This window comes from Macaca nemestrina, chromosome 6 (genome assembly GCF_043159975.1).
Source record: "Macaca nemestrina isolate mMacNem1 chromosome 6, mMacNem.hap1, whole genome shotgun sequence".
Taxonomy (NCBI): domain Eukaryota; kingdom Metazoa; phylum Chordata; class Mammalia; order Primates; family Cercopithecidae; genus Macaca; species Macaca nemestrina.
In genome coordinates this window covers 143,784,181-143,811,241 of record NC_092130.1, presented here as the reverse complement: position 1 = coordinate 143,811,241, position 27,061 = coordinate 143,784,181, and the positions used below count along the sequence as shown (strand labels likewise).

The following is a 27,061-nucleotide window of genomic DNA, read 5'->3' as shown; positions in this document are numbered from 1 at the left end:
TCGGGTTTGGTTGTTTTGACAGAAGTGCTTTAGGGGGTCATTTCAAATGTGGGTTGAAAATATATATGGGGATCCCAGATCCCACATGGTAAATTGATTTTGTTTTGTTTTTGAGACCAAGTCTTGCTCTGTCGCCCAGGCTGGAGTGCAGATCTCAGCCTGGTGTGGGATCTCAGCTCACTGCACCTCCGTCTCCCAAGGTTCAAGTGATTCTCATGCATCAGTCTCCCAAGTAGCTGGGACTACAGGCGCCCACCACCACGCCCAGCGAACTTTTTTGTCTTTTTAGTAGAGACGGGGTTTCACCATGTTGGTCAGGCTGGTCTCAAACTCCTGACCTCAGGTGATCTACCTGCCTCGGCCTCCCAAAGTTCTGGGATTACAGGTGTAAGCCACTGCACCTGGCCCTTGATTTATTTTTAAAAGTTTTATTATTTGGCTTCAATCTCATTTATATATGAGGAAAATGAAGCTCAGAAGAGTTTCAATGATTTAATGGAGGACTTAAAATATTAGAAAAAAGGGTTTTATTATTAAGAGAATTTAAATGAAGACATTAATAGAAAATGAAAAGAAATTATGAACCCTTTTAAAACCTTTCAATTCAGTGTTCTAGTTCTTCATTTCCTTGATACAACTCTGTACCATGGTCATAATTTTTCTGTCTCATGAATAGGAGGAAAAATGATAGCAGTGGAGACTATCCTGAGGAATACTTTTGAGATTAGTGGGTAAGTGTTCAATGAGTAAGTCAGGTACGCCTAAAAAAACACTGAACGTGTATGTACATCACAGTCAGTATCCCTAATACCGTGAACAGTTAGTCAAAACAGCTGTCTCTTTCCTAACCATTTTGCCATACTACAATGATCTACTTAAAATACAAATTTTACAACTTCAATGATTCTTCACTGCCCACAATTAATGCACTGCTTCATAGACTATGTTCTACCAATTATACATTGCCTATATATAATAGTCACTGTAAAGAAATAATGAACAGGCGTGGTGGCTCATGCCTGTAACCCCAGCACTCTGGGAGACTGAGGCAGGGGAATCTCTTAAGGCCAGGAGTTTTGAGAGCAGCCTGGGCAAGAGAGTGAGACCTTTTGGCTACAAAAAAAAAAAAGGTGGGATGGGGGGCGGGAGGGGGCCTGGGCGTGGTGGCTCAGGCCTGTAATCCCAACACTTTGGGAGGCCGAGGTGGGTGGATCACCTGAGGTTGGGAGTTCGAGACCAGCCTGACCAACATGGAGAAACCCCGTCTCTACTAAAAATACAAAAAAAAAAAATTAGCCAGGCATGGTGGCGCATGCCTGTAATCTCAGCTACTCAAGAGGCTGAGGCAGGAGATTTGCTTGAATCCAGGAAGTGGAGGTTGTGGTGAGCCAAGATCGTGCCATTGCACTCCAGCCTGGGCAACAAGAGCGAAACTCTCTCTCTCTCTGTCTCTCTCTCTCTCTCTCACACACACACACACACACACACACACTAGCAGGGTGTAGTGACATGTGCCTGTAGTCCCAGCTATTTAAGAGGATGAGGTGGGAGGTCTGAGTTAAGCCCAGGAGCTCGAGTCTGCAGTGAATCAAGATCATGCCACTGCACTCCAGGGCAAGCCCATGTCTTCAAAAAACAAAAAAAATTTAAAAAGCAATGTGTTGAACAAACACCAAGTACAAAGTATACTAATACAGTGGATAAATGCTACTCCAATTCTGATTCACTGACTGCCAGGATCAGCATGACACTGCAGATGGAACTCAAGAATCTGTCATAACAGGCTATCCAGCTGATTGTTCTGAATGTGAAAGTTTTAGAAACACTGTTCCAGAGGGTAAAAATGAGGGGATCTAATTTCTTCTCTTTTAGGAATCTTACCCACCAAAAGGTATTGCAAGCATCTGTTGTGCGGCTGGAATTCCCAAAACCTCTCAAAGCATGCTGTGTGAATACAAGGACAGTGTTCAGATTTCTGACTCTAACAGACCATCTAGCCATGGAAGCCTACAGCCCTTTTAAAACACGTACTTTCAGTGTTGTGAGCGGAGTATATTTAACATATTGCTAGTATGTAAATGTGCTTAAAACAAAAATGAAGTTCTTATCTCTAGCAGAACCGGAGTCACACCTAAATTACAGCATTCAGACAAGGCCTTCATTCTAAGTAGACATAACAGAATTTTAAATTTATAAAATTAATGTATCACGTACATTCACTTTACATATTCAAAAAAAGCTAAACTTAAGAAATTAACAAGTTGAGGCCGGGCGCGGTGGCTCAAGCCTGTAATCCCAGCACTTTGGGAGGCCGAGACGGGCGGATCACGAGGTCAGGAGATCGAGACCATCCTGGCTAACATGGTGAAACCCTGTCTCTACTAAAAAATACAAAAAACTAGCCGGGCAAGGTGGCGGGTGCCTGTAGTCCCAGCTACTCAGGACGCTGTGGCAGGAGAATGACGTAAACCCGGGAGGTGGAGCTTGCAGTGAGCTGAGATCTGGCCACTGCACTCCAGCCTGGGTGACAGAGTGAGACTCCGTCTCAAAAAAAAAAAAAAGAGGTAGTAGTACTGAGTGATATTCTGGCATTCTATTAAATATTCTACACTAGAAGATTATAGGGAAAAGGGAGCTGAATTCTAAGAGAACAAATGTAGAGAAGGCAACCCTATGGTCTTGGGAAAAGACAAAAATAGAAGGAAAAATATATTCAAAATGTATCCTAAAAATTGTTAAGACATGTACCGCTTACAATAAACAGAAGGTAATTATTTGTGGTAGCATAAAACAAGAAGGGAATAGGCCAGGCACGGTGGCTTACGCCTGTAATCCCAACACTTTGGGAGGTTGAGGTGGGCGGATCACTTGAGATCAGGAGTTCAAGACCAGCCTGGCCAACATGGTGAAACCCATCTCTAAGAATACAAAAACTAGCTGGGTGTGGTGGTGCATGCCTGCAATCCCAGCTACTCGGGAGGCTGAGGCAGGCGAATTGCTTTGAACCTGGGAGGCAGAGGCTGCAGTGAGCCAGGATTGCACCACTGCACTCCAGGGTGGGCTACAGGGTGAGATTCTATCTCCAAAAAAAAAAAAAAAAAAAAGGAATAGAGTGTTTTGTTAGCTCTGGTTATTCCCACTCTTCTCTCTTGTTGCTATTACTTTGAAGCATTTGGTTTAGTTATTCTATTTTGTTAAAGAATAATTTAAAAGTACAATACTAACAGTTTTGCTTTATACAGTGTGCCTTGGGCAAAACTCGTGTGTGTGGTTATTCACAGAGAATGGGGAAGGAGAAGCCACGTAGGGAGTTCAATCCATAAACTATAGAAGGCAGCAGTATCCTTTACTGCAGTGGCTTTCAAATTTGACATGCACCAAAATCTCCTGGAGAACTTGTTAAAACACAGAAAGCGCGGCCTCATCCCCCACGTTTTTGATTCAGTAGGTCTGGGTTGGGGCTCGAGAATCTGCATTTCTAACAAATTCCTAAGTGATGCTGATGCTTCTGGTTTGGAGCACATACTTTGAGAACCACTACTCTAATGGAATCAGTAGTCACAAGGCCAAGGAGCCAAGTAGACACTAAGGGAAAATAGTACCTCCCTGTGTAGCTTTTCACGACACAACATTAGTTACAAGTTTTATCACCTGCTCAACCAACCAGGTATATATATCAATCCTCAAGGGCTTTAACTGACAAAACTAGTTGTTGGAGGACAGTTCTTTCAAGGGTGAACCCAACACCTAAAAAATGTTTTGAAAAAGTCAGTTATTTACCTATTTAAGGACAGTTTTAGAATCCACTATTATGGCAATGGATCTGCTTAGCCTCTTTGGAGGTTTTTTATTTTTTGAGACAGAGTCTCGCACTGTTGCCTGGGCTGGAGTGCAATGGCAAGATTTCGGCTCAGTGCAACCTCTGCCTCCTGGGTTCAAGTGATTCGCCTGCCTCAGCCTCCCGAGTAGCTGGGATTACAGGCACCTGCCATCATGCCTGGCTAATTTTTTTGCATTTTTAGTAGAGATGGGCTTTCACCATGTTGGCCAGGCTGGTCTCAAACTCTTGACCTTGTGATTCACCCACCTTGGCCTCCCAAAGTGCTGGGATTACAGGCGTAAGTCACCGTGCCCAGCTGCCTAGTGGAGTTTTAATGCCAATATCCTTGGACTAACTTGAAAATGAATAATATAAATTCGAAATTTCTGCCCGCAGTACAATTCAAAATAACAGCGTCTAAATTTTTTTAATCCTTACGTTAAAATAATAAATAATCTCATTTCTGTTGTTTTTTCACTCAATTACTAAAAAACAAAAGAGTAATAAAAAAGAATTCATTTAGAAAAGGTACTATTTGTAGATGTTAGCCACTTATTAAAAACATACTTCCATTAAGATTGTTCTTACATTTAGATTTAGAACACCTGATATCTGGACCCAGCTGAGTTTTTATTTTACAGATCACAAAATGGATGAAAGTATATCACAGTAATTAATGAAGCCGTTCTAATTTAGCCTGAAGAGATTTAAAATTCCCAGTGATGGCTTGTACTGCTACTGACGAGCTCATAGACTGGAGCTCAACAAGGTAACCACAAACAGCATCCAGGCAGAGATTTGTAAATCTTCTCCTATAAAGAAAAAGACACATGATTAATTATACATTTACAAATATTTCCTCCTAAAGGACTCCTTCCCCACCAACTTCTGGCAACTTTAATTCTCACAGAAGAGGAAAGACCATGTGATTAAGTGAATAAGAAATAAAGTAAAAAAGAAAACTTAGGGGGTAGGTGGGTTCCATTTGAAGATTTTTACAATGAGAAGAAAGCAGTAAGAGATGATTCCTGCTAATACTTTTTCAAAAGAATATCCCTTAAAAGGCCAATAATATCGCAAAGACATAATTGAAATGTTTTGGTCCTAGGTCACTAATCTAAAGCAGAAGAAACGAATAAATTATTTATGTTCAGCTGTAGAAAGAATTTAGGACAAGGACTGAAAATGGAAAAAACTCCTATTTTTCATACATGGTGATCAATATCATTCAAACAGTTATTGCTAATATACACAAGAGTTTAAATTCCCTGTACTTCTTTACAATTCCCATATCTTACCATCTTCTCTTCAAATTTCTTACCCAGGTATTTATTAGAAGCATTTAAAAGCTTTTGCTAGTCCAATATTTAATTCATAGGTACCTTTCACAATTTAAAACTTGGCTAGGATTCTCAACATATCTTGTCAATAATACATGTATACAATCCAAAAGGTGCAGTGGCTTCTTCATTCTATTCCAGAATGGATCCTATGAAGAAATATACGTAATGAAATGTGAGGCAAGTTGTGTCAATTGATTCTTTAAATCATTTATACTAAAGTAGACATCAGGGTCCATGCAAAACTTATTGCTATTAAAAAGCATTTAATATTACATGGCTACTAAATTATATATCTGATTATAGTTAATATTTCAAACAACATTAAAAACTTATTAATTAACAACACTATGATATTACTTAGGACGAATATTTGATATACCAATCTACTTTGCACAGCATGTAAATGTCCTGCTTAGGAATCTGAGGTAAGAGAAAAATCTTTCTTTCTATGGGTTGTGACACCACTTTCACTTTGAACCTATGCAGATTTAGTCTGACATAATAAAGAGATTAAACTAGCAGTAACAGAAACTTAATTCTAGGTCTGGCTTCACCAGTTACTAGCTATGTGACTTGAGCAGGTTATTTAACATCTCTGCTCTTGTCTTTTTGCAATATAAGATGGAGATACTACAGTTACCTGCTCATCTCCATCACAGGCTAATGTTGTAAACACTGTATGATGCTACTATAAAAGACACAATCTACTTTGAAAAGTTTTTATTTGGATCTTTTATCCTTAGCATAAAAATTACAAAACATATAGTCTGATAAGGCTCAGCAGGGTGAGAAGGATCTTTAAGCATTGACATTTTAGATGAGGTTATAGTAAATAAATACAATGTAATCTTGTTCTTTTAAAGCAAATGATGATTCTTAATGTAATGAGTTTAGCCCACACCTTAGTTTAGCCTCTTCCACCAAGAGTAAAGCATATATGTTCATTAATATTCAAAAATAATATTTCATTTTAATAATGATATACAGGAAAGCAACTCTCATTATCAGTTTAAAAAGTCTAAAGCATAATTTCCAAGACTCAACCAAGTGTAATTAGACTAAGTGATGAGATACAAAAATACAATCAAAATACCCCACTCTATATCTACAAAGTTACTTTAAAGAAAATAATTTTATGTTATTTAATATTTTCCTTACCCGTGATTTGAACAACTGATCATAAACTTCTAGTAGTCTAGGTAATGGTACTCCAATTTCATTCATTGTCTGTATTACGAAGCCCACATCCCAGTTCAAAGAACAAACCTGCTGTTCTAAAAACTGTACAATAAAATCTGGGAAGAAAAAAAAAAGGTTGGAAATTTGGATTTTTAGCTCTTGATACTAAAAGGTAGGTCTTATTCATAACTGAGTAGTTTCTAGGGGGATATCTTCTGAAATCCAATTGCAATTTTTGGGGGCGGGGTTTTTTTTTTGCTATGTTGCCCAGACTAGAAATAGTGGCTATTCATAGGAGCAACTACAGTGTATGATAGCCTTGACCTTGAACTCCTGAGCTCAATCCTCCCACCTCACCTTCCCAAGTAAGCTGGGACTACAAGTATGCACCATCACTCTCAGCTTAAAAGGAAAAAAAATTTTTTTTAAATAAAAGTAAGATATATACCAGAATAGGCAAATCTAAAGTAGATTAGTGGCTGCCTAGGGCTGGAGGGTGTGAAGGAATGGGAAGTGACAACTAATGAGTACAGAGTTTATTTTTGGGATGACGAAAATGTCCTAAAATTAAAATTACAGAACTTAGAAAATTCAGAAAGATACAAGAAGAAAACAGAGACCATTCACAATCCCAATAATGAAGAGGACTTCGCTGATAATTTTTTTTTAGTATCAGTACTTTTAAAAAATATGTTTCCTCGCACAAGTATACATAAGTAACAAACCTGCACGTTATGCACATGTACCCTAGAACTTAAAGTATAATAAAAAAAAAAAAAAAAGAAAAAATATGTTTCCTCAATTTAACAGCTTTTCAGAAAAGGGAAACTGCATCCTGATTTCAGAAATATTAAATGTGTTTTTTAATGCCCCACCCCTAGATTTATTTGATAGTTCTAACTGTGGCCTCATTCTTACTTTTAACTGCCTGTCTTATCATAAACAGTAACAACCAAATTTATACTTATGGCCAGGCGTGGTGGTTCACGCTTGTATCCCAGAACTTTGGGAGGTCAAGGTGGGCAGATCACCTTCAGTCAGGAGTACCAGCCTGGCCAACATGGTGAAACCCTGTCTCTATTAAAAATACAAAAAAATTAGCTAGGCGTGGCTAATTCAAGACTGGCTTGGGCAATATCATGAGATCCCCTCTCTATCAAAAGAAATATATATATATATATATATATATATATATATAAATAAACATAGAAATCCTCCTGCCTCTGCCTGATTAGCTAGGACTATAGGCATGTGTTACCATGCCTAGCTAATCTTAATTTTTTCTGTAGAGACGGGGTCTTGGTATGCCCAGGCTGGTCTCAAACTCCTGGCTTCAAGCAATCATCCTGCCTTTGCCTCTCCAAAGTGTTGAGATTACAGGTGTGAGCTACCATGCAAAGCCCACATGATTACTTCTGAATTAAAAGGAAAATTCCTCAAAAAGAACTATGTACAATACAGTGTTATTTATTTATTGAAATGGGGTCTCACTGTGTCACTGAGGTTGGAGTGCAGTGGTGCGTTCTCAGCTCATTGCAATTTTCACCTCCCAGGCTCAAGTGATCCTCCCACCCTAGTCTCCCAAGTAGCTGGAACCACAGGTGCATGCCACCATGCCTGGATAATTTTCGTATTTTCTTTGTAGAGAGAGGGTTTTGCCATGTCGCCCAGGCTGGTCTTGAACTCCTGGGCTCCAGCGATCCGTCCACTTCGGCCTCCCAAAGTGCTAGGATTACACCTGTGAGCCACCATGCCCACCCACAATGCAGTGTTTTCTAAAACAACTATCAAAAGTATCAGTTTCACACACTTATAAACATTTACATAAAGTATGTATTTGCTCTTTTATTTCTCTTTATTTTTAGGATCAATAAAATGGTAGGGAAAGGGAACCGTTTCAATATTATACCTACAAGAAGTAAGGGTATGAATAAAATTATTTTATTTCTGACTATGTCTGGAGGGAATAGACCCTAAGTCAGAGATGGTCTGTAAATAAGTTTGAATGCTCATTTGAAAAAACAATCAGGCTGGGCATAGTGGTAAATGCCTGTAATCCCAGCACCTTGGGAGGCCAAGGCAAGCGGATCACCTGAGGCCAGGAGTTTGAGACCAGCCTGGACAACCTGGGGAAACCCCATCTCTAATAAAAACACAAAAAATTAGCCAGGCATGGTGGCAGGCGCCTGTAATCCCAGCTACTTGGGAGGCTGGGCAGGAGAACTGCTTGAACCCGGAAGGTGGAAGTTGCAGTGAACCGAGATGGCATCACTCCACTCCAGCCTGGGCGACAGAGTAAGCCTCTGTCTCAAAAAAGAAAAAAAAAGTTATATTGTGAGGATTTTCATATCTCTCAATATTTTCAAATAACACAAAAGTACTTAATATTCTACTTTATGGATGTATTTATGTTGCTTCTATTGTTTTATCACTGAGGAGAACACTTGCAGGTTGGTAAATAGCTCATAATTAGCTACCTTATATAAAAATTATAGCCACCATATCTCGTTAAGAAAGGGATTCAAACACTAAGTTTTAACATAATTATTTGCTATTTTAAAGAAAAACATGTCCTCAACATAAACAAGAACAGTTGAATCAATCACAGATTACCTATGCACAATAACATCAACCAAGTTTTTCTTTTCTCTTCAGAAACTTGTATAGGGTTACCAACAATATAATCATAGTTTGTCAGTCAGCACAATCCTAAGATAGATATATAAACTTGGAAAGTTAGTCACAGAAAGTTTCATACTCAACTCTTCATTAACAAATTCTGCCATTCTTTGGAAATCTTTCCAGATAAGTAGAATTAAACTGCTGAACTAAATAGCAACAAAGAAACTCTTTATTTTACTCAAAAGATCATTATTTGTCCATATCAATGAAGAAAACCATCAGAACAGAAAAATACATGACTGCACCTAAGATCACAGCTTACCTAAAGGAAAGAAGCGTGGTGTGCCAGCATAAATTTTGCCAAGCAGAACAATCTTGAGACTAAGAGCATGCATTCTATCCGAGGAGCTCAATGTCACACTGTCATTCAGTTCTGTAACAAAAAGACATATCATTTGAAACCCAAATTATTTTTAATGTGAAATGTTTACATTGGCTATTTAATTCTTTCAAGGTTCAAAATACTTTAGAACACACAGTCACATTAATATGATTAACAGATTTGGTGTTTTTGTTATTGTCTGAGATACTCTCACGTCTTAATAGGTTATACTTGGTTATTAGATTCTGAGGTGAGTGTCTCAGTATCCTTTATAAGGCAGCACAAATAATATAAATTAAACAATCTTTTCACTGAGTATTCTCCCAGATATTCACTTGGGTCATTCTCTGTACGATCATCCTCCACCATACCCATGTGACTTCCACTTACTCTCTCCTTAGGTATGTACAATTTTCATGAGCCACTAGCAGCTTGCATTATATTAGTTACTAGCAGCTTGCATTCCTCCACCAAGTCACTACATAATGCTAACATACCTATAACTGAACACTTACCTTTCTCTATGATATCTTGCCAAAGTGTCTGCACCAATATAGGGTCTGAATAACCGGCACAATGAATTATTGCAAGTTTACACTCTGCAAGTTTAAATGGGTCAGCAAATTCCCCATAAAGCTGTGAGAGAAAATCCCAAAATTAAACATCCAACTAGAGGTCAACATTTAGAGATTAACAGTGAAGCACTCCTTGAAAATTAAAAAATATCCAAAGATTTTATGTAAAGTTTCTGAAATATGATATAAAGATGTGATGATGTATGTAGCTGGTTATAACTCCATATTTAAAAAGGTAAGGGTATGGGCCAGGCATGGTGACTCACGCCTGTAATCCCAGCACTTTGGGAGGCCGAGGCGGGCGGATCATGAGGTCAGGAGATTGAGACCATCCTGGCCATCATGGTGAAACCCGGTCTTTACTAAAATACAAAAAAAATAATTAGCTGGGCGTGGTGACGCAAGGCTGTAGTACCAGCTACTCAGGAGGCTAAGGCAGTTGGAGGTTGAAGTCAGCCGAGATCACGCCTTTGCACTCCAGCCTGGCAATACAGCAAGACTCTGTTTCAAAAAAAAAAAAAAAAAAGGTAAGGGTATGGTAAATACATTCAAACAGATTTTAGCATATAGAGCTTTTTCTTGGCTGAGAAGAAGATGTTGCAACGACATTCTATTTATTTATTTAAAAATTTTAAAAGCCACTTTTTCAAATTTCTATGGGTACACAGTAGGTGTATGTATTTATGGGGTACATGAGATGTTCTGATACAATCATGCAATGAGAAATAAGCATGTCATGGAGAATGGGGTATCTATTCCTCAAGCATTTATCCTTTGAGTTACAAATAATCCAATTACATTTTCTACTTTAAAATATACAGTTATTATTGACTATAGTCACCCTATTGTGCTATCAAAGAGGTCTTATTCATTCTTTCTATTTTGTTTTTGTACCCATTAGCCATCTCCACCTTCCCCACAAACCCCCTGCAATGGTATTTTGGAATTAGTGTTGTATAAACAATGGGTTGAAGAATCACAGGAATACTGACAAATCTCAAGGTGTTTCAGGGTACCTGGAACTATGTCTAAGAATAAATGAAGAAGAAGGAACTGCTCAGAAAATTACAGAGCGAGAAAGAGGTTTAGAGAGTTCAGCAAAGATAAGTTAGTTTTTCCACGGCAAGAAGTGAGGACATAAATAAGATGATTTTTATTTTTTACTTTTTTTCTTTTTGAGACAGGGTCTCACTCTGTCACTCAGGGTGGAATGCAGTAGCACCATCAAGACTCACAACAACCTGGGCCTCCTGGGCTCAATCAATCCTCCCACCTCAGTCTCCTGAGTAGCTGTAACTACAACTGCATACCACCACAACAGGCTAATTTTTTTTTTTCAACCGAGTCTTGCTCTGTCGCCCAGGCTTCTGGACTGCAGTGGTGCGATCTCAGCTCACTACAACCTCCGCCTCCCGGGTTCAAATGATTCTCCTGCCTCAGCCTCCCAAGTAGCTGGGATTACAGGCACATGCCACCACGCCTGGCTAATTTTTGTATTTTTAGTAGAGATGGACTTCCCCCATGTTGACCAGGTGGTCTCAAACTCCTGACCTCAGGTGATCTGCCCGCCTCAACCACCCAAAGTGCTGGATTACAGGTGTGAGCCACAGTGCCGAGCCTTTTTTGGTGTTTTTTTGTAGAGATGAGGTTTCGCCATGTTGCCCAGGCTGGAAGTAAGCTGGTTTTAACACAGCTCTCGTGAGGTTGATAGGTTCTTTGTAGCTACTGGCCTGGAAAGAGTAGCTTAGACTTTTCTAGGAGTCAGATGAAACAGTGGTGATCTGTCAGCCTACTGACAAGCTGCCAAAGATGCCTTATCTTATTTGTGGAGATAAGGTAATTTTCCCCATGAAACAAAAAGCAAAATAAAAAGCAAAAATTTCTCATTATTAGGTGACTATAAAAACTTGCTTTTTTATTACCTTAGTTATGTCCATCAGCTCAGAATCCAGCTGAGACACTGCATCCTGTACAGAAGAATGATGGGAATACTGCCTTTGTAGTGTCTCTTGTATCTGAAGTTGGATCCTAGCAACCTAGTTTGGGCAGAAAATAGGATGTCTTAATTTATTTATGATAAATCAACATACATTTGAAAGAGTGGCTCCTACTACCTGACTTTCTAAGTTTGCTAAAATAATGTATAAATGAAGATTTCCATCATAATAGGCTAACATCATCATAACAGACATCAACTAAACATAACAGATTTCACAGGAAGTGTACTGTGGCAGATCCCTTGCTGCCCACCAATATTCATACCTTCCAAGACTGTAGCCAAATGGTTAGACTCAGCCTCCTTTGCAAGGGAGGTATGGCCATACAGCTTAGCCTCCTTTGCAAGGGAGGTATGGCCATAAAACCAAATTCTCTTGAAAGGAATGTAAGTAGAAGTAAAGTGTGTCATGTCAGGGCTGTAGCTTTTAAGAGAGTGAATGTGTTCTTCTTTTCCTTCCTCCCTCTGCTGAAGATAAAGCAAAAGGCCCTAGGGAATGGTAGTGCCAGAAAATAGAACTTGGGTTCCTAAATCAACCACATGAAGGAAAGCCGGCTGCCAATCAGGAAGACTAACCCTGGATTTTTGTGAATAAGAAACAAACTTTCGTGTTTGGATGATGGTATGTTTTTTATTCTCTTAGTTAGGGAATTTTTAGCCTACTCTACTTCATACATCTACTTATTTGCTTCCAGAATAAATGATGAATGTGATGTAATCCACTTGCTGTTGAAACAGTTGGGAAAAACCTTTTTTTTATTATTATTATTTTCTGAGACAGAGTCTCACTCTGTCTCCCACATTGGAATGCAGTGGTGCAATCTCAGCTCACCGCAACCTCCGCTTCCTGGGTTCAAGTGATTCTTTTGCCTCACCCTCCTGAGTAGCTGGGACTACAGGTGTATGCCACCACCCCTGGCTAATTTTTGCATTTTTTTAAAGTACAGACAAGGTTTTGCCATGTTGGCCAGGCTGGTCTCGAACTCCTGACCTCATGATCTGGCTGCCTCGGCCTCCCAAAGTGCTGGGATTACAGGCGTGAGCCACTGCACCCAGCTGGGAAAAACCTTTAGAAATGCCAAAGAGAAAACTTCTAAATTATAGCAATGTTTTTATGACCCAAGTGTATCCTTAGAAATCTCTTTAAGATTTGTATCTAAACATAAAAATAAACAGGCAAAAGCAACTAGAATAATAATGACTTCTACAGACCTATTACTTACCAAGGGAAGAATGGAATGTGGAAAAACTATGTGGCTAGTACTCAACGTGGACACAGCTTAAGATCTTTAGCGCTTACCTCCATTTTTTCTTCTAATTCATGAAGGAATTCACCATCGGCAGCTATTGATGAAATGGCAGTGGAACTTTTCGCACTAAGAATGGCTCGAGCAATATACTCCAATCGCTGCTGAAGTGAAATTTCTGTGCTGGAAGCAAAAACGCTTATTTTTAGTTACACAATTTCTTAAGGATTGAAGATACAAATATGTCAATTAGTATGTACTGTTTCATACCAAATGCACATAAAAGGCCATCTGAAACTTGAAAAAAAGCATTAGATTAAAAAAAAATCTATTTTAGATTTCTAATAAGAAAGATCCACAATTTTAGACAACACACAAAGAAATACTTTATGTCTAAAAAATAACATCCTATTTAAAAAATTTAGGTCAGTATATTAAAACTTAGATTCTTCTAAAATTAAGGATAACTGAAGGTAAGTACATATAGCTCAGTTTTCAATCATTCTTCACAATGAAAATATTATGCCATACCTATGCATGTCAGCCAGTCTGGACAGTACACGAGCAGCATTACTGAAACTTCTATTCTTCTCGTAATACCGCCAGAGTAAATCCATATAACGAACTCTGTTTTGATCAACTTTGGCCATTCGGACTAGATGGGGCTCCAGAAATGGAGAAGCAACCTAGAAATTATATAGTTATTCAGAAAAATTTTCTAACCACCTACAGATAATGTTCCTGATAAGGAAAATACAATATTTTTAAGTCAACTACAACTTTGCCTTGTTTTATGAAAATAAGCAAAATTATAATCCAACAATAACAAAAGAGAGGACAAATTTTCTTATTATAAACAATTTTTGTTTTACCACAGTTAGCATAAGAGTTCCCAAAATAATTCTATTAGGTTGATAACAATAGTTTAGTAGGCTGGGCATGGCGGCTCATGTCTGTAATCCTAGCACTTTGGGAGGCCGAGGTGGGCAGATCACACGAGCTCAGGAGTTCAAGACCAGCCTGGGCAATATATGGCAAAACCATGTCTCTACAAAAAAATTAGCTGGGTGTGGTGGTGCGGGCCTATAGTTCTAGTTACTCAAGAGGTTGAGGTGGGAGAATCACCTAAGTCTAGGGAGGTCGAGGCTACAGTGAGCCATTATCATGCCATTGCACTGCACTCCAGCCTAAGCTACAGATTGAGACCCTGCCTCAAAAAAGAAAAGGAAATTTGGCTGGGCACGGTGGTTCATGCCAGCAATCTCAGCATCTTGGGAGGCTAAGGCAGGCAGATCACCTGAGCTCAGGAGTTTGAGACCAGCCTGGCCAACATGGTGAAACCCCGTCTCTACTAAAAAGATATAAAAATTAGCCGTGCGTGGTGGTGGGCACCTGTAATCCCAGCTACTTGGGAGGCCGAGGCAGGAGGATCGCTTGAACCCAGGAGGCGGAAGTTGCAGTGAGCCAAGATCGTGCCACTGCACTCCAGCCTGGGCGACAGAGTCAGACTCCATTTCAAAAAAAAAAAAAAAAGGAAATTTACTACAAAATTACACATTTTAAAATAAACTTTGATAACACAGCTATCGATTCCTAGACACTGAGCTCAAAGGCATTATTGAAATTATCAAATGCTATGTATTCATTAAATAGACTAAGGAACACTGAGACTTAGGGTAGGTAAAAGGACGTATCTGAAGTCACATAGTGACTTAACGGCAGAGTTCAGATGACCTACAGGACTCATAATTCATAACCCAGTGATTTCTACCCCGCAATATAAACTATCCCAATCAGCTTCGAAATAACAAGAAAATTGGAGCAGTAGCCTACTTTGCCCCTTAGGAAAAGATATTGCATTACTCAGCTTTATACTAACATCTAATAGTAGACATGGGATGAGAAACTGAATTTTTTACATCTATGTACGTGCTCAAATCATTGAGTTATGCTCCTTAAGAATAATTAACACAACTGCAATAAAAAAAAGATTTACCTGTAGCAGCTTATCTGCAAGGTCAGCTTGTATTAGCCAATTATAAAGGGCAATACTAAAGAGCTCATCCTTGGATCGCTGTGACAATTTAAGCATTTGTTCAAACTAAAATAAAGAAAATAGTAAAAATTAGCAGTTAAAGGCTCTGTTTCTGGGCATCACAACCCTTTAGACCTATAAACTCCAGTAAGAAATCAAGAATCCTTACATGATAACTTCTAAGAACTACTACCTTTCCCCAAGATGACTGTGCCACCATCATGCAGAACTTCTAAACAGTGTATTCTCAGAATGAAAATATACTATGTCCCTTACATGATGTCCTGCTTCTTCATTACTCAGCATATTTGGATCAGATGACAATACTGGAGGACCAGGTTTTTTGGGTACACTGGGAGACTGAGGAGCGGCCTTACTTTGATTTACCAGTTCTTGAAGTGTGTCTGTAATGCACTTGTAACTGTTTAATCTGAAGGAGAATGGAAAAGGAACAATTACATTATTTAACTAGAAAGCAAATGATGGCAAGTGTGGTGACTCACGCCTGTAATGCCAGCCATAGGGCGGTCAAGGTAGGAGGAGGGCTTGAGGCTGGGAGTTCAAGACTAGCCAGGGCAACAGAGTGAGACCATTCTCTACAAAAAATTGGCCAGGCACAGTGGCTCACAACTGTAATCCTAGCACTCTGGGAGACGAAGGCAGGGGGATTGCCAGAGGTCAGGAGTTCAAGACCAGTCTGGCCAACATGGTGAAACCCCGTATCTGCTAAAAATACAAAAATTAGCCGGGCGTAGGGGTGCACGCCTGTAGTGCCAGTTATTCAGGAGACTGAGGCACAAGAATTGCTTGAACCTGGGAGGCAGAGGTTGAGGTGAGCTGAGATCATGCCACTGCACTCCATCCTGGGCGACAGCAAGACCCTGTCTCAAAAAACAAAAAAACAAAAAACAAAAAACCCAAACCAAAACAAAAAATTAACCAAGCATGGTGGTATGCACCTGTAATCCCAGCTACTTGAGAGGCAGAGGCAGGAGGATCGCTTGAGCCCAGAAATGTAAGGCTGCAAGTGAGCTATTATGCCACTGCACTCCAACCCAGGCAACAGAATGAGGCCCTGTCTCAAAAACAAAAAACAAAACCCCCCAAAAACAAAACAAACAACAAAAAAAGAAAGCCATTGATTTACCTTACCTAATTTAAGTATATATAAGGATTTCAAGACTATTTGGCAGAATATATGTACATATTTGGCATTTAAAGTAACAGAAACCATATACTTTTTCAGTGAGTTTGAGAAGTGTTTGGTTAAACATAAAAGGGTAAAGTCATTACATATAGTAATAAAAAAATATGTTTTCACCAGATGTGGTGGCTGACACCTATAATCTCAGCACTTTGGGAGGCTGAGAAGGAAGGATTGCTTGAGCCCAGGAGTTAAAGACCAGCCTGGGCTTATAGTGAGGCCCTGTCTCTACAGAAATTAAAGAGATAAAAAAAATTAGCCGAGTGTGGTGACATGTGCCTGTAGTCCCAGCTACTCAGGAGGCTGAGGTGGGAAGATCACTGGATCACTTGAGCCCAAAAGGTCAAGGCTACAGTGAGCTATGATGCTGCCACTGAACTCCAGCCCAGGAGACAGAGGGAGGCTTTGTCTCAAAAACAAAAACAAAACAAAACAAAACACCCTCCATATATATATGTTATAGAAAGGTTATATATATTTCTTTTTTTTTTCCGAGACGGAGCCTTGCTCTGACACCCAGGCTGGAGTTCTGTGGTGCAGCCTCAGCTCACTGCAACCTCTGCCTCCTGGATTCAAGCAATTCTCCTGCCTCAGCCTCCCAAGTTGCCAGGATCACAGGTGTGCACCACCATGCCTGGCTAATTTTTGTATTTTTAGTAGAGACAGGGTTTCACTATGATGGTCAGGCTGGTCTCAAACTCCTAACCTCATGATCTGCCCACCTCAGCCTCCCAAAGTGCTGGGATTACAGTTGTGAGCCACTGTGCCCGGCCTATATTTCTTTTAAGGACATACATTTCTCTTTTAACAGTCTCAACAAATTTGGGAATACATAAAAATTATCCTTTAAAATGAAATACTAGGCCAGATCATGCCTGTAATCCCAGAACTTTGGGAGGCCAAGGTGGGCAGATCATCTGAGGTCAGGAGTAAGAGACCAGCCTGCCCAACATGGAGAAACCCTCTCTATACTAAAAAACGCAAAAAACTTAGCTGGGCGTGGTGGCGTGTGCCTGTAATCCCAGCTACCAGGGAGACTGAGGGAGGAGAATCGCCTGAATCCAGGAGGTGGAGGTTGCAGTGAGCTGAGATTGTGCCACTGCACTCTATCCTAGGCAACAAGAGTGAAAATTCTGTCTCAAAAAAAAAAATACATGAATAAAATAAAATGAAATACTAATCATCATCCAGAACCAAAAAATTGGAGAAAAAAAATAGCTAGTTTTGTTTTCAAACAGGTAATCCCATTTAAAAACACATTAGTAAGTCTCAGAAGAATCACAGAGGTAAGTTAAAAAACACTCATAAGCATTTAAGAATTCTCATCAGAATACATTTTACCTCTAGGTTAAGAATTATAACCTATGAGCAGGGCGCGGTGGCTCACGCCCATAATCCCAACACTTTGGCAGGCTGAGGCAGGTGGATCACTTGAGGTCAGGAGTTTGAAACAAGCATGGCCAACATGGTGAAACCCTGTCTCCACTAAAAATACAAAAACTAGCTGGGCATGGTGGTGTGTGCCTGTAATCCCAGCTACTCAGAAGACTGAGGCCGGAAAATCGCTTGAACCCAGGAGGAGGAGGTTGCAGTGAGCTAAGATCGTGCCACTATACCCCAGCCTGGGTGACTCAAAAAAAAAAAAAAAAAAAAAAAAGAGTTATAACCTATAACCTTAACCTATTAATATTCAGGCCTTTGATAAAACAAGTCACTTTCAAGTAAAAGCAAAAGGATAATTCAATATTATAAGGGTTACACTTGAAATATTATTTCCCTAATATGTCAATTAAACCTTTACACAAGGCGGCCAGACACGGTGGCTGATGGCTGTAATCCTAGCACTCTGCAAGACTGAGGTGGGTGGATCAATTGAGGTTAGGAGTTGAAGACCAGCCTGGTCAAAATGGTGAAACCCTGTCTCTACTAAAAATACAAAATTAGCCAGGCGTGGTGGTGCGCACCTGTAATCCCAGCTACATGGGAGGCTGAGGCACGAGAATACCTTGAACTTGGGAGTCAGAGATTGCAGTGAGCCAAGATCACACCACTGCACCCCAGCCCAGATGACAGGGCAAGACTCTGTCTCAAAAAATATATATAAATCAAAAAACAAAAAACTTTACGCAAAGAAAAGTCTGTATCCATAAATATGACAATCTGCTAAGGTAATGGAATGCACCTTTCTTGGAAGGCCTGAAGTCCAACTATATCTTCTTCTGGTTCTCCATGTTTATAGAAATGAAGTCCAAGACCTTGAGGATCTTTTTTCTCTGCAGCCGTAAGAGAAAGTTCCACCACACCCTCATAAAATCTCACTGATGGGAAAGAAAAGAATGAAGGCCTATGACTTACTACTAAGTTGGATACATTTTTCCTTAGCTGGCACATAAAAATAATGGTCAAGGTTATGTCTCTACTGTACAATAGTGACCCTGCTAACATAAAATATTTCTGATAGGTCTTCAGAAGAAAAAAGTCTTAACATGCCTAAAAGGCATCTGTTAAATATATTTCTTCATTGGGGGCCGGGTGTGTAATCCCAGCACTTTGCGAGGCTGAGGCGGGCAGATCACGAGGTCAGGAGTTCGAGACCAGGCTGACCAACATGATGAAACCCCGCCTCTACTAAAAATACAAAAATTAGCCGGGCGTGGTGGCACATGCCTGTAATCCCAGCTACTCAAAAGGCTGAGGCAGGAGAATCACTTGAACCGGGGAGGCAGAGGTTGCAGTGAGCCGAGATTGCACCACTGCACTCCAGCCTGGGCGACACAGTGAGACTCTGTCTCAAAAACAAAAAAAAAACCAAAAACCAAAAACCAAAACTTATATATATTTCTTCATTGGGAAAAAAAAAGATCATATTTCAAACAACAAAAAGGAAAGTTTTAGTTCCCTACAGGAGGGGGGAAAAATACTTTGAGATTAAATATAATATCTGTGCAAACAGGGCCTTTACATTATCTTAGATTTGATTTAAAGTAATTTTTTAAAAAGTAAGCAAATCATACCTTAAAACTCAAAAAATCTTAAATACCTGAAAAATAAATGTAATCCAGAGCAATCTAAAACATACAGTAATTGAAATGGACAAGAACTGAAATTCTAATGCTAAAAAGTTACATATTTCAGCCAGGCACAGTGGCTCACGTCTTTCATCCTAGCACTTTGAGAGGCTGAGATGGGTGTATCACCTGAGGTCAGGAGTTCTAGACCAGCCGGGCCAACATGGTGAAACCCTATCTCTACTAAAAATACAAAAATTAGCTGGGTATTGGCTGGGCGCGGTGGCTCACGCCTGTAATCCCAGCACTTTGGGAGGCTGAGGTGGGCGGATCATGAGGTCAGGAGATTGAGACCATCCTGGCTAACACGGTGAAACCCTGTCTCTACTAAAAATACAAAAAACTAGCCAGGCATGGTGGCAGGCACCTGTAGTCCCAGCTACTTGGGAGGCTAAGGCAGGAGAATGGCGTGAACCTGGGAGACAGAGCTTGCAGTGAGCTGAGATCATGCCACTGCACTTCAGCCTCGGCGACAGAGAGAGACTCCATCTCAAAAAAAAAAAAAAAAAAGTGCGGCCGGGCGCGGTGGCTCAAGCCTGTAATCCCAGCACTTTGGGAGGCCGAGACGGGCGGATCACGAGGTCAGGAGATCGAGACCATCCTGGCTAACACCGTGAAACCCCGTCTCTACTAAAAATACAAAAAACTAGCCGGGCGAGGTGGCGGGCGCCTGTAGTCCCAGCTACTCCGGAGGCTGAGGCAGGAGAATGGCAAACCCGGGAGGCGGAGCTTGCAGTGAGCTGAGATCCGGCCACTGCACTCCAGCCCGGGCTACAGAGCAAGACTCCGTCTCAAAAAAAAAAAAAAAAAGTGAAAAATAAATAAATAAATAAAAATTAGCTGGGCATGGTGGCGCGTGCCTGTAATCCCAGCTACCAGGGAGGCTGAGGCAGGAGAATTGTTGCAACCTGGGAGGCGGAGGCTGCAGGGAGCTGAGATCGTGCCACTGTACTCCAGCCTGGCTGACAGAGAGAGACTCCATCTCAAAAAACAAACAAACAAACAAACAAACAAAACTTATACATTTCAAAAGATAAAAAGACCATTACAGCTTCTGCAGGTCAGTGTAGTCATCAAATATTGCAACACAATGATACGACATTCCTATGTCCTTTCACTCGGCCTCTGATGTTGAAAGAAGATTTGCGTCTGGAAAGTGGCTTTTCATCATTAGCTCGCTTCATTCATACACCATCATTTATCTTCTGAGTTGAGTAAAAGATACAAGAAACATTTTATTTCTCACCTTGTCTATACTGAGCACAAACATTGGAAAGGTCCACTTGATTGCTAATTTTTTGATATTCCTTTAATGATTCCCTTAACATTCTTTCTTTTTCAGTCTTATTTTGAACTTGTCGGGAACGCTGGAGAAGCTCATTTGCCTAGAAGAGGAGATAGCAAGAACTTAAAAATATATAAAACCAAGCAGACAGATGATGCTGTCAACTAAGTTTTAGTCTATGTCTAAATTTATATATGATTATTACCATTAAAAATGAAAACAACTCTACAAACTTACTTCTTAATTTTAGGCAGAAAAGTTTTTGACCAAAAATTCCTAGCTATTCTTAATTCCTCTCACAAATATGTTAAGCAAGAGAGCTTTTGTCTGGTAATTATCTTGCCTAGTCAATACATTATTGGGCAGCAGGCAGTCCATGCGACACTCATTTATTTATTTTTTCCACCTGTAGGAAAGGATCAATAAAAATGCCCCCATTAACTCTAATTCACCAAAAGATTTACTTGAAGTTTTAGTACTTTTTCTTAACTTCTAAGGAGATAAATTATTCCCTAAATTTTCTTAATTTGTAAATTTAGTGATTTTTCTTAATTTCTCACCCTTGACTTTTTAATATGGCCTAAAAACACTATCAAAGATTCTTTATGGGCCAGGAGCAGAGGCTCATGTCTATAATCCCAACAGTTTGCGAGGCCGAGGCAGGCGGAGGTCAGGAGTTCAAGACCACCCTAGACAACATGGTGAAACCGTGTCTCTACCAAAAATATAAAAAATTAGCCGGGTGTGGTGGTGCACACCTGTAATCCCAGCTATTTGGGAGGCCGAGGCAGGAGAATCACTTGAACCTGGGAGGTGGAGGTTGCAATGAGCTGAGATCGTGCCACTGCACTCCAGCCTGGGCGACAGGGCAAGACTCCGTCTTATAAAAAAATAAAAAAATATAAAAAAAATAGAAGATTCTTCATGAAAAACTTAAAGGAGGGCCGGGCATAGTGGCTCACACTTATAATCCCAGCACTATGGGAGGCTGAGGCAGGAGGATCCGCTTGAAGCCAAGAGTTCAAGACTAGCCTGTACAACAAATCGGAACACGTCTCTATGAAAAAGAAAAAATTTGGCTGGGTGCAGTGCTGCACACCTGTAGTCCCCAGCTACGTGAGAGGACTGCTTGAGTCTAGGACTTACACACTGCTGTGAGCTATGATCACAGCACTGCACTACAGCCTAAGCAACAGAGTGAAAACCTGTGTCAAATAAATAAACAAAAATATTTTTAAAAAGAAAAGCTAAGCTTAAAAGAGTATACACAGGTTTTAAGAAGCCACATATTCCAACCCCTTTCTTAGATGAGGATCCTGAGGCTAGGAGAGGTTAAGAGATCTAACTGACTGAGGTCCTATATTAAGTGAAACAAGATGGTTCATCATACATGATACCTCTTATAACTAACAATGAAATAGATAATAAAGTATCATACCTTGGAACAAATGGCATCATCAGTGCTATACAGAAGTGGGCAGATATCCTGCAAATGTAAACTAATGCCATCAACAGCGGCATTATCTCTGATGTAGCAGTTGATAAGAGAAGCAATTAATGCCCCTGTGAGTTCTTTGTCCCTGATTACAAGATCTTTAAAGGTTGTGATCTTCAGCTGCTCTTGAAGTTCCTAGGAGCATAAAACTTTTCTATCACAATTATAAAAATACCATATTACTAAACATAATGAAATTATTGTAATAACTTAAAATAACCTAAACATTGATAGACTCTGTAATTGAAAAGTGAAAATATACTAATTAGTAGAAACAAATTTTTGCAAACTTACATAAAATCATACAGAGTTGGAAAAGAACGTACAGTAGATCTAGTCCAAAACTCTCACTTTCCAAATGAGAAAAGTAAAGCTTAAGTAGAGCCAAAACTAGAGCCAGATCTCCTCGCTTTGGTTATAAAATGGAAAAAACAATCACTTGGCTACATTTGAAAATCTTGGGCTTACATTTTACTTCTTCCTAAATACTGTTAGAATTCCATTATTCTAGACCTTATAATATTGGAGTTTAATCTGTATTGTGAACAAATGTGCTTGTCCAAATGAAGCTCTAAAGTATTGATTTATACTATAGTAAAAGATTCTGTTAGTGATGTGACTGCTATCTCTTTTTCCTAAATTCAAGGAAATATCGAAACTGTGTTAAAATTCTTGAACAAATCTTTAATTTGCATTAATTGAGCACACAATTGGTGATGTAAGGAAGAGAGCTTTGAAGATGGATCACAAAAACATACCCAGGATAAAAACCTACCTACAATATATTTATCACTCAATAAAACTCAAAATTATTCTACTTGGTATGAAAACGCTAACAGTTTCATAATTAAATATATTAGCTTGAATTTTTAAAAAGAAAAAACAGTATCTATTCATTGGACACTAGTAGAAAGAATTAGGAGATTGCCTTCTAACGTTGAAAAATGGTATACAAGAGTCAAAAATTAAACATTTCAGAGTAATGAAATATCCATATAGGACAGGAAAATTTTTTTTTTTACAGAATTGCAGCTAGTAACTGGGGAAGGAATCACAGATTTAAAATATCCTTTTGGCCGGGCACAGTGGCTCATGCCTGTAATCCCAGCACTTTGATAGGCCAAGGTGAGTGGATGACCTGAGGTCGGGAGTTCAACACCAGCCTGGCCAACATGGTGAAACCCTGTCTCTACTAAAAATACAAAAATCAGTCAGGCATGGTGGCACATGCCTGTAGTCCCAGCTACTCGGGAAGCTGAGGCAGGATAATTGCTTATACCCAGGAGGTGGAGGTTGCAGTGATCTGAGATCGCTCCACAGCACTCCAGCCTGGGTGACAGAACGAGACGCTGTCTCAAAAAAATAAAAAATGAACAAATAAATATTCCCCTTTTGTAATCCTAAATGAAATAATAAATTCCAGCAATGATTATCAATGGATGATTAAAGTCTGATGGAGAATTCCACAATGGCAGTATTAGGCTTACTACTTGAATCCAGCAATCCATCTCAGTATCACTAAAAGGACAATGAAACCTTTTGTGTCTTCTAACAGTCTGATGAACAAACCACTACCTATGAAGTATTCTATTCTTCCTCAAAAAAGGAGCTGAACCTAATCAAGCCTATATAATAAACTTTCATTTTATAGAAAATGCAGGAGATAGAGGAAGAAGTTCACTACGAAGAGGGTTAAAAAAAAAAAGGCCTTAGAATGTCCTTACAATGCTGGACATGCTACTGGATTGATGATTGGATTTCTACAAGGCAACAGCAAGGAAAAGAAAAAGAAGGAAAGACTGCTTCAGATTGAAACAGATGAAAGATAAACAATAAATTCCACGAGCAAACCAACTAAACTGTTTAGATCCTCATTGGAATGAACCAATCTGTAAAAAGACATTTTTCAGACAGATTTTGCTATCAAATATTGATAGTTAATATTGGTAACTATCCAATCTAGGAGATACGGTGAAAACCCATCTCTACAAAAAAAAAAAAAAACCAAAATTTAGCTAGGCATAGTGGTGTGTGCCTATAGTATCAGCTACTCGGGAGGCTAAAGTAGGAGAATCACTGGAGCCCAGGGAGGTCAAGGGTGCAGTGAGTTGTGATCGTGCTACTGCATTCCAGACAGAGCAAGACACTGTCTCAAGAAAAACTGGTAACTGTGATAATGACATTGTTGTTATTCAAGGAACTATTTTTTTTAAGAAACACAATATCTTGAAAATGCTGAATGAGTCAAATGTATGTGGGAGTTACAGTTTTTGTTCTACTTCTGTATACGTTCAGAAATGCTCACAAATAAAAGGTAGGAATAAATTTCCTCTATATATTCTAACAGCAGTTGCCAGGCACGGTAGGTCACGCCTGTAATCCTAGCATTTTGGGACGCCGAGGCGGGTGGATTACCTGAGCTCCGGAGTTCGAGATCAGCCTGGGCAACACAGTGAAACCCAGTCTCTACTAAAATACAAAAAATTAGCTGGGCATGGGTGGCGTGCACCTGTAATCCCAGCTACTTGGGAGGCTGAGGCAGAATTGCTAGAACCCGGGAGGCGGAGGTTGCAGTGAGCCGAGATCGTACAACTGCACTTTGGCCTGGGCGACAGAGTGAGACTCCATCTCTAAAATAACAACAACAACAAAAATACATACATAAAATGAAGTAGGAGTGGTTTGTGTGTGTGTGTGTGAGAGAGAGAGACAGGGTTCACTCTGTCACCCAGGCTAGGACGCAGTGGCACAATCACAGCTAACTGGTGCCTCAACCTCCCAGGCTCAAGTGCTCCTCCCACTTCAGCTTCCCAAGTAGCTGGGACTACAGGCATGTGCCACCACACGACTAATTTATGTTTTTATTTTTAGTAGAGATGGGTCCTGACATCTTGTCCAGGATAGTGCTGAACTCCTAGGCTTAAGTGATCCTCCTGCCTCAGCCTCCCAAAGTGCTGGGATCACAGGCGTGAGGCACGGTGCCCAGTCAAGAGTATTTAATTTAGGTTGTTGGGTCCTTTGAAATTATATGCAAAAGTCTGTGTGTCCATGTTGATGTGCATTTCTTTAAGGGTAGTGAGAGATAGCTTTTATCAGATTCTCAGAAGAACCTGTAGCTCAAATAAAGGTTATAGTCCACTGTTTTAAAAAATATGTTTTGTAAAGTATGATTTCATTCACATAACCACAAGTAAAAACTTGTGGCTTTGAAAAAAATAGGTCCCCCAAGTTAGTAAACTTTTGTGCAATCTTCCTGTAACATACTAACTTGATTATTAATGTAAATGCTTCCCAAAATAATCTCCTCCAAAGCCAAAATACTCATCCAAAAAAATCCAAACATAGTATTAATGGTACAATCATAAAAAATTTTTAAAAACTTACCTTCTGAAGTTCTGCCACAATGACAGTGAATTGATGTTCACAAAGAAGTTTCCATAAAGCCAGAGCCTGATATGATTTTCGAACCAGCTGCTGAATTGCCTGAAGTGAAATCTTTTCACTTAGTTGAGCCTCTAATGAGAAAACAAAACTAATAAATTATTATAAAATAACATAGGTTAAGATGCTTTATTTCAAATAAAAACCATAGTTAAGGTTGAAATCCCCATTGTTTTCCTCCCAGCCCCCATTAGAGGCAACTATGATAATCAGTAGTATTTATGTTTTTATCTTCTCTCTGTGTCTGTATATACATATGCTTCTGTGTTTGTGTAGGTAAACATAAACCATGAAAATATTGCTGCATGGCCTGGCAGAGGCTCATGCCTGTACTCCCAGCACTTTCGGAGGCTGAGGCAGGTGGATCACGCGGTCAGGAGATCGAGACCATCCTGGCTAACATGGTGAAACCCCGTCTCTACTAAAAATATAAATAATTAGCCGGGGAGGATGGCGGGCACCTGCAGTCCCATCTCCTTGGGAGGCTGAGGCAGGAGAATGGCGTGAACCCGGGAGGCGGAGCTTGCAGTGAGCCGAGATTGCGCCACTGCACTCCAGCCTGGGCAACAGAGCAAGACTCCATCTCAAAAAAAAAAAAAAATTGCTGTATTTTTAACAAATACACCATTGCTTTTTCTACTCAGTTATATGTTCGCAGGCTATCTACACTGATAAATATAAATCTAGTACATTTATTTTCACTACTGAGTGTTCCATCATGTAAGTATACCACAATTTGGCCCATTTTTCACTTGGAGGACATTACACTGTTTCTAGTATTTTGAAAATAAAACAATGATGCAATAAATATTCTTAAAGAACATCTCCTAGAAAGCACAGTAAAGTTAGTCTAGGACTGAGTTTCTCAAACCCTAGATCAACATGCATTGGCGAGTCATGAAATCAGTTTAGTCAGTGATGATAGCTTTTCGCTCACCCCTCAAAATATAGAAAGTAGAAAAGAATTCAAAAAAGAAAGAAATATCAGAGTATAAAACAAGTAGAAATACTTCAGGAAAATCTATTTTAGTTTGTATGTATGCTTTTAAACATCTGAGTCATAATGTAAGATATATTTCTTTTCTTTTTTCCCCTAAGATGGAGTCTTGCTCTGTTGCCCAGGCTGGAGTGCAGTGGTACAATCTCAGCTCACTGCAACCTCTGCCTCCTGGGTTCAAGTGATTCACCTGCCTCAGCTTCCCGAGTAGCTGGGATTACAGGCACCCACCACCACGCCCACCGAATTTTGGTATTTTTTTGTAGAGACAGGGTTTCACCATGTTGGCCAGGCTGGTCTCAAACTCCTGACCTCAAATGATCTGCCTGCCTTGGCCTCCCAAAGTGCTAGGATTAAAGGCGTGAGCCGCTA

General features: G+C 39.8%; 1 protein-coding gene across 3 annotated transcripts in view; it reads right to left on the bottom strand.

The window, feature by feature from the left end:
• Positions 1 to 4,433: 4,433 nt before the first annotated feature.
• The window catches only part of LOC105473090 (nucleoporin 155), a 77,544-nt gene continuing 54,916 nt past the window's right edge, over positions 4,434 to 27,061 (bottom strand). For all 3 annotated transcript variants that reach the window (XM_011726719.3, XM_011726720.2, XM_071098999.1), the window contains 14 exons: positions 25,636 to 25,766; positions 22,195 to 22,386; positions 20,718 to 20,856; positions 18,586 to 18,721; positions 15,476 to 15,629; positions 15,161 to 15,265; positions 13,696 to 13,850; positions 13,218 to 13,347; positions 11,844 to 11,957; positions 9,862 to 9,982; positions 9,287 to 9,397; positions 6,322 to 6,458; positions 5,203 to 5,309; positions 4,434 to 4,632 (listed from right to left, as the gene is read on the bottom strand). In XM_011726719.3, the coding sequence (XP_011725021.3) occupies positions 4,494 to 4,632; positions 5,203 to 5,309; positions 6,322 to 6,458; positions 9,287 to 9,397; positions 9,862 to 9,982; positions 11,844 to 11,957; positions 13,218 to 13,347; positions 13,696 to 13,850; positions 15,161 to 15,265; positions 15,476 to 15,629; positions 18,586 to 18,721; positions 20,718 to 20,856; positions 22,195 to 22,386; positions 25,636 to 25,766 (1,871 nt within the window). In that variant the 3' untranslated portion in view covers positions 4,434 to 4,493. The remainder of the gene's footprint in view (positions 4,633 to 5,202; positions 5,310 to 6,321; positions 6,459 to 9,286; positions 9,398 to 9,861; positions 9,983 to 11,843; positions 11,958 to 13,217; positions 13,348 to 13,695; positions 13,851 to 15,160; positions 15,266 to 15,475; positions 15,630 to 18,585; positions 18,722 to 20,717; positions 20,857 to 22,194; positions 22,387 to 25,635; positions 25,767 to 27,061) is intronic.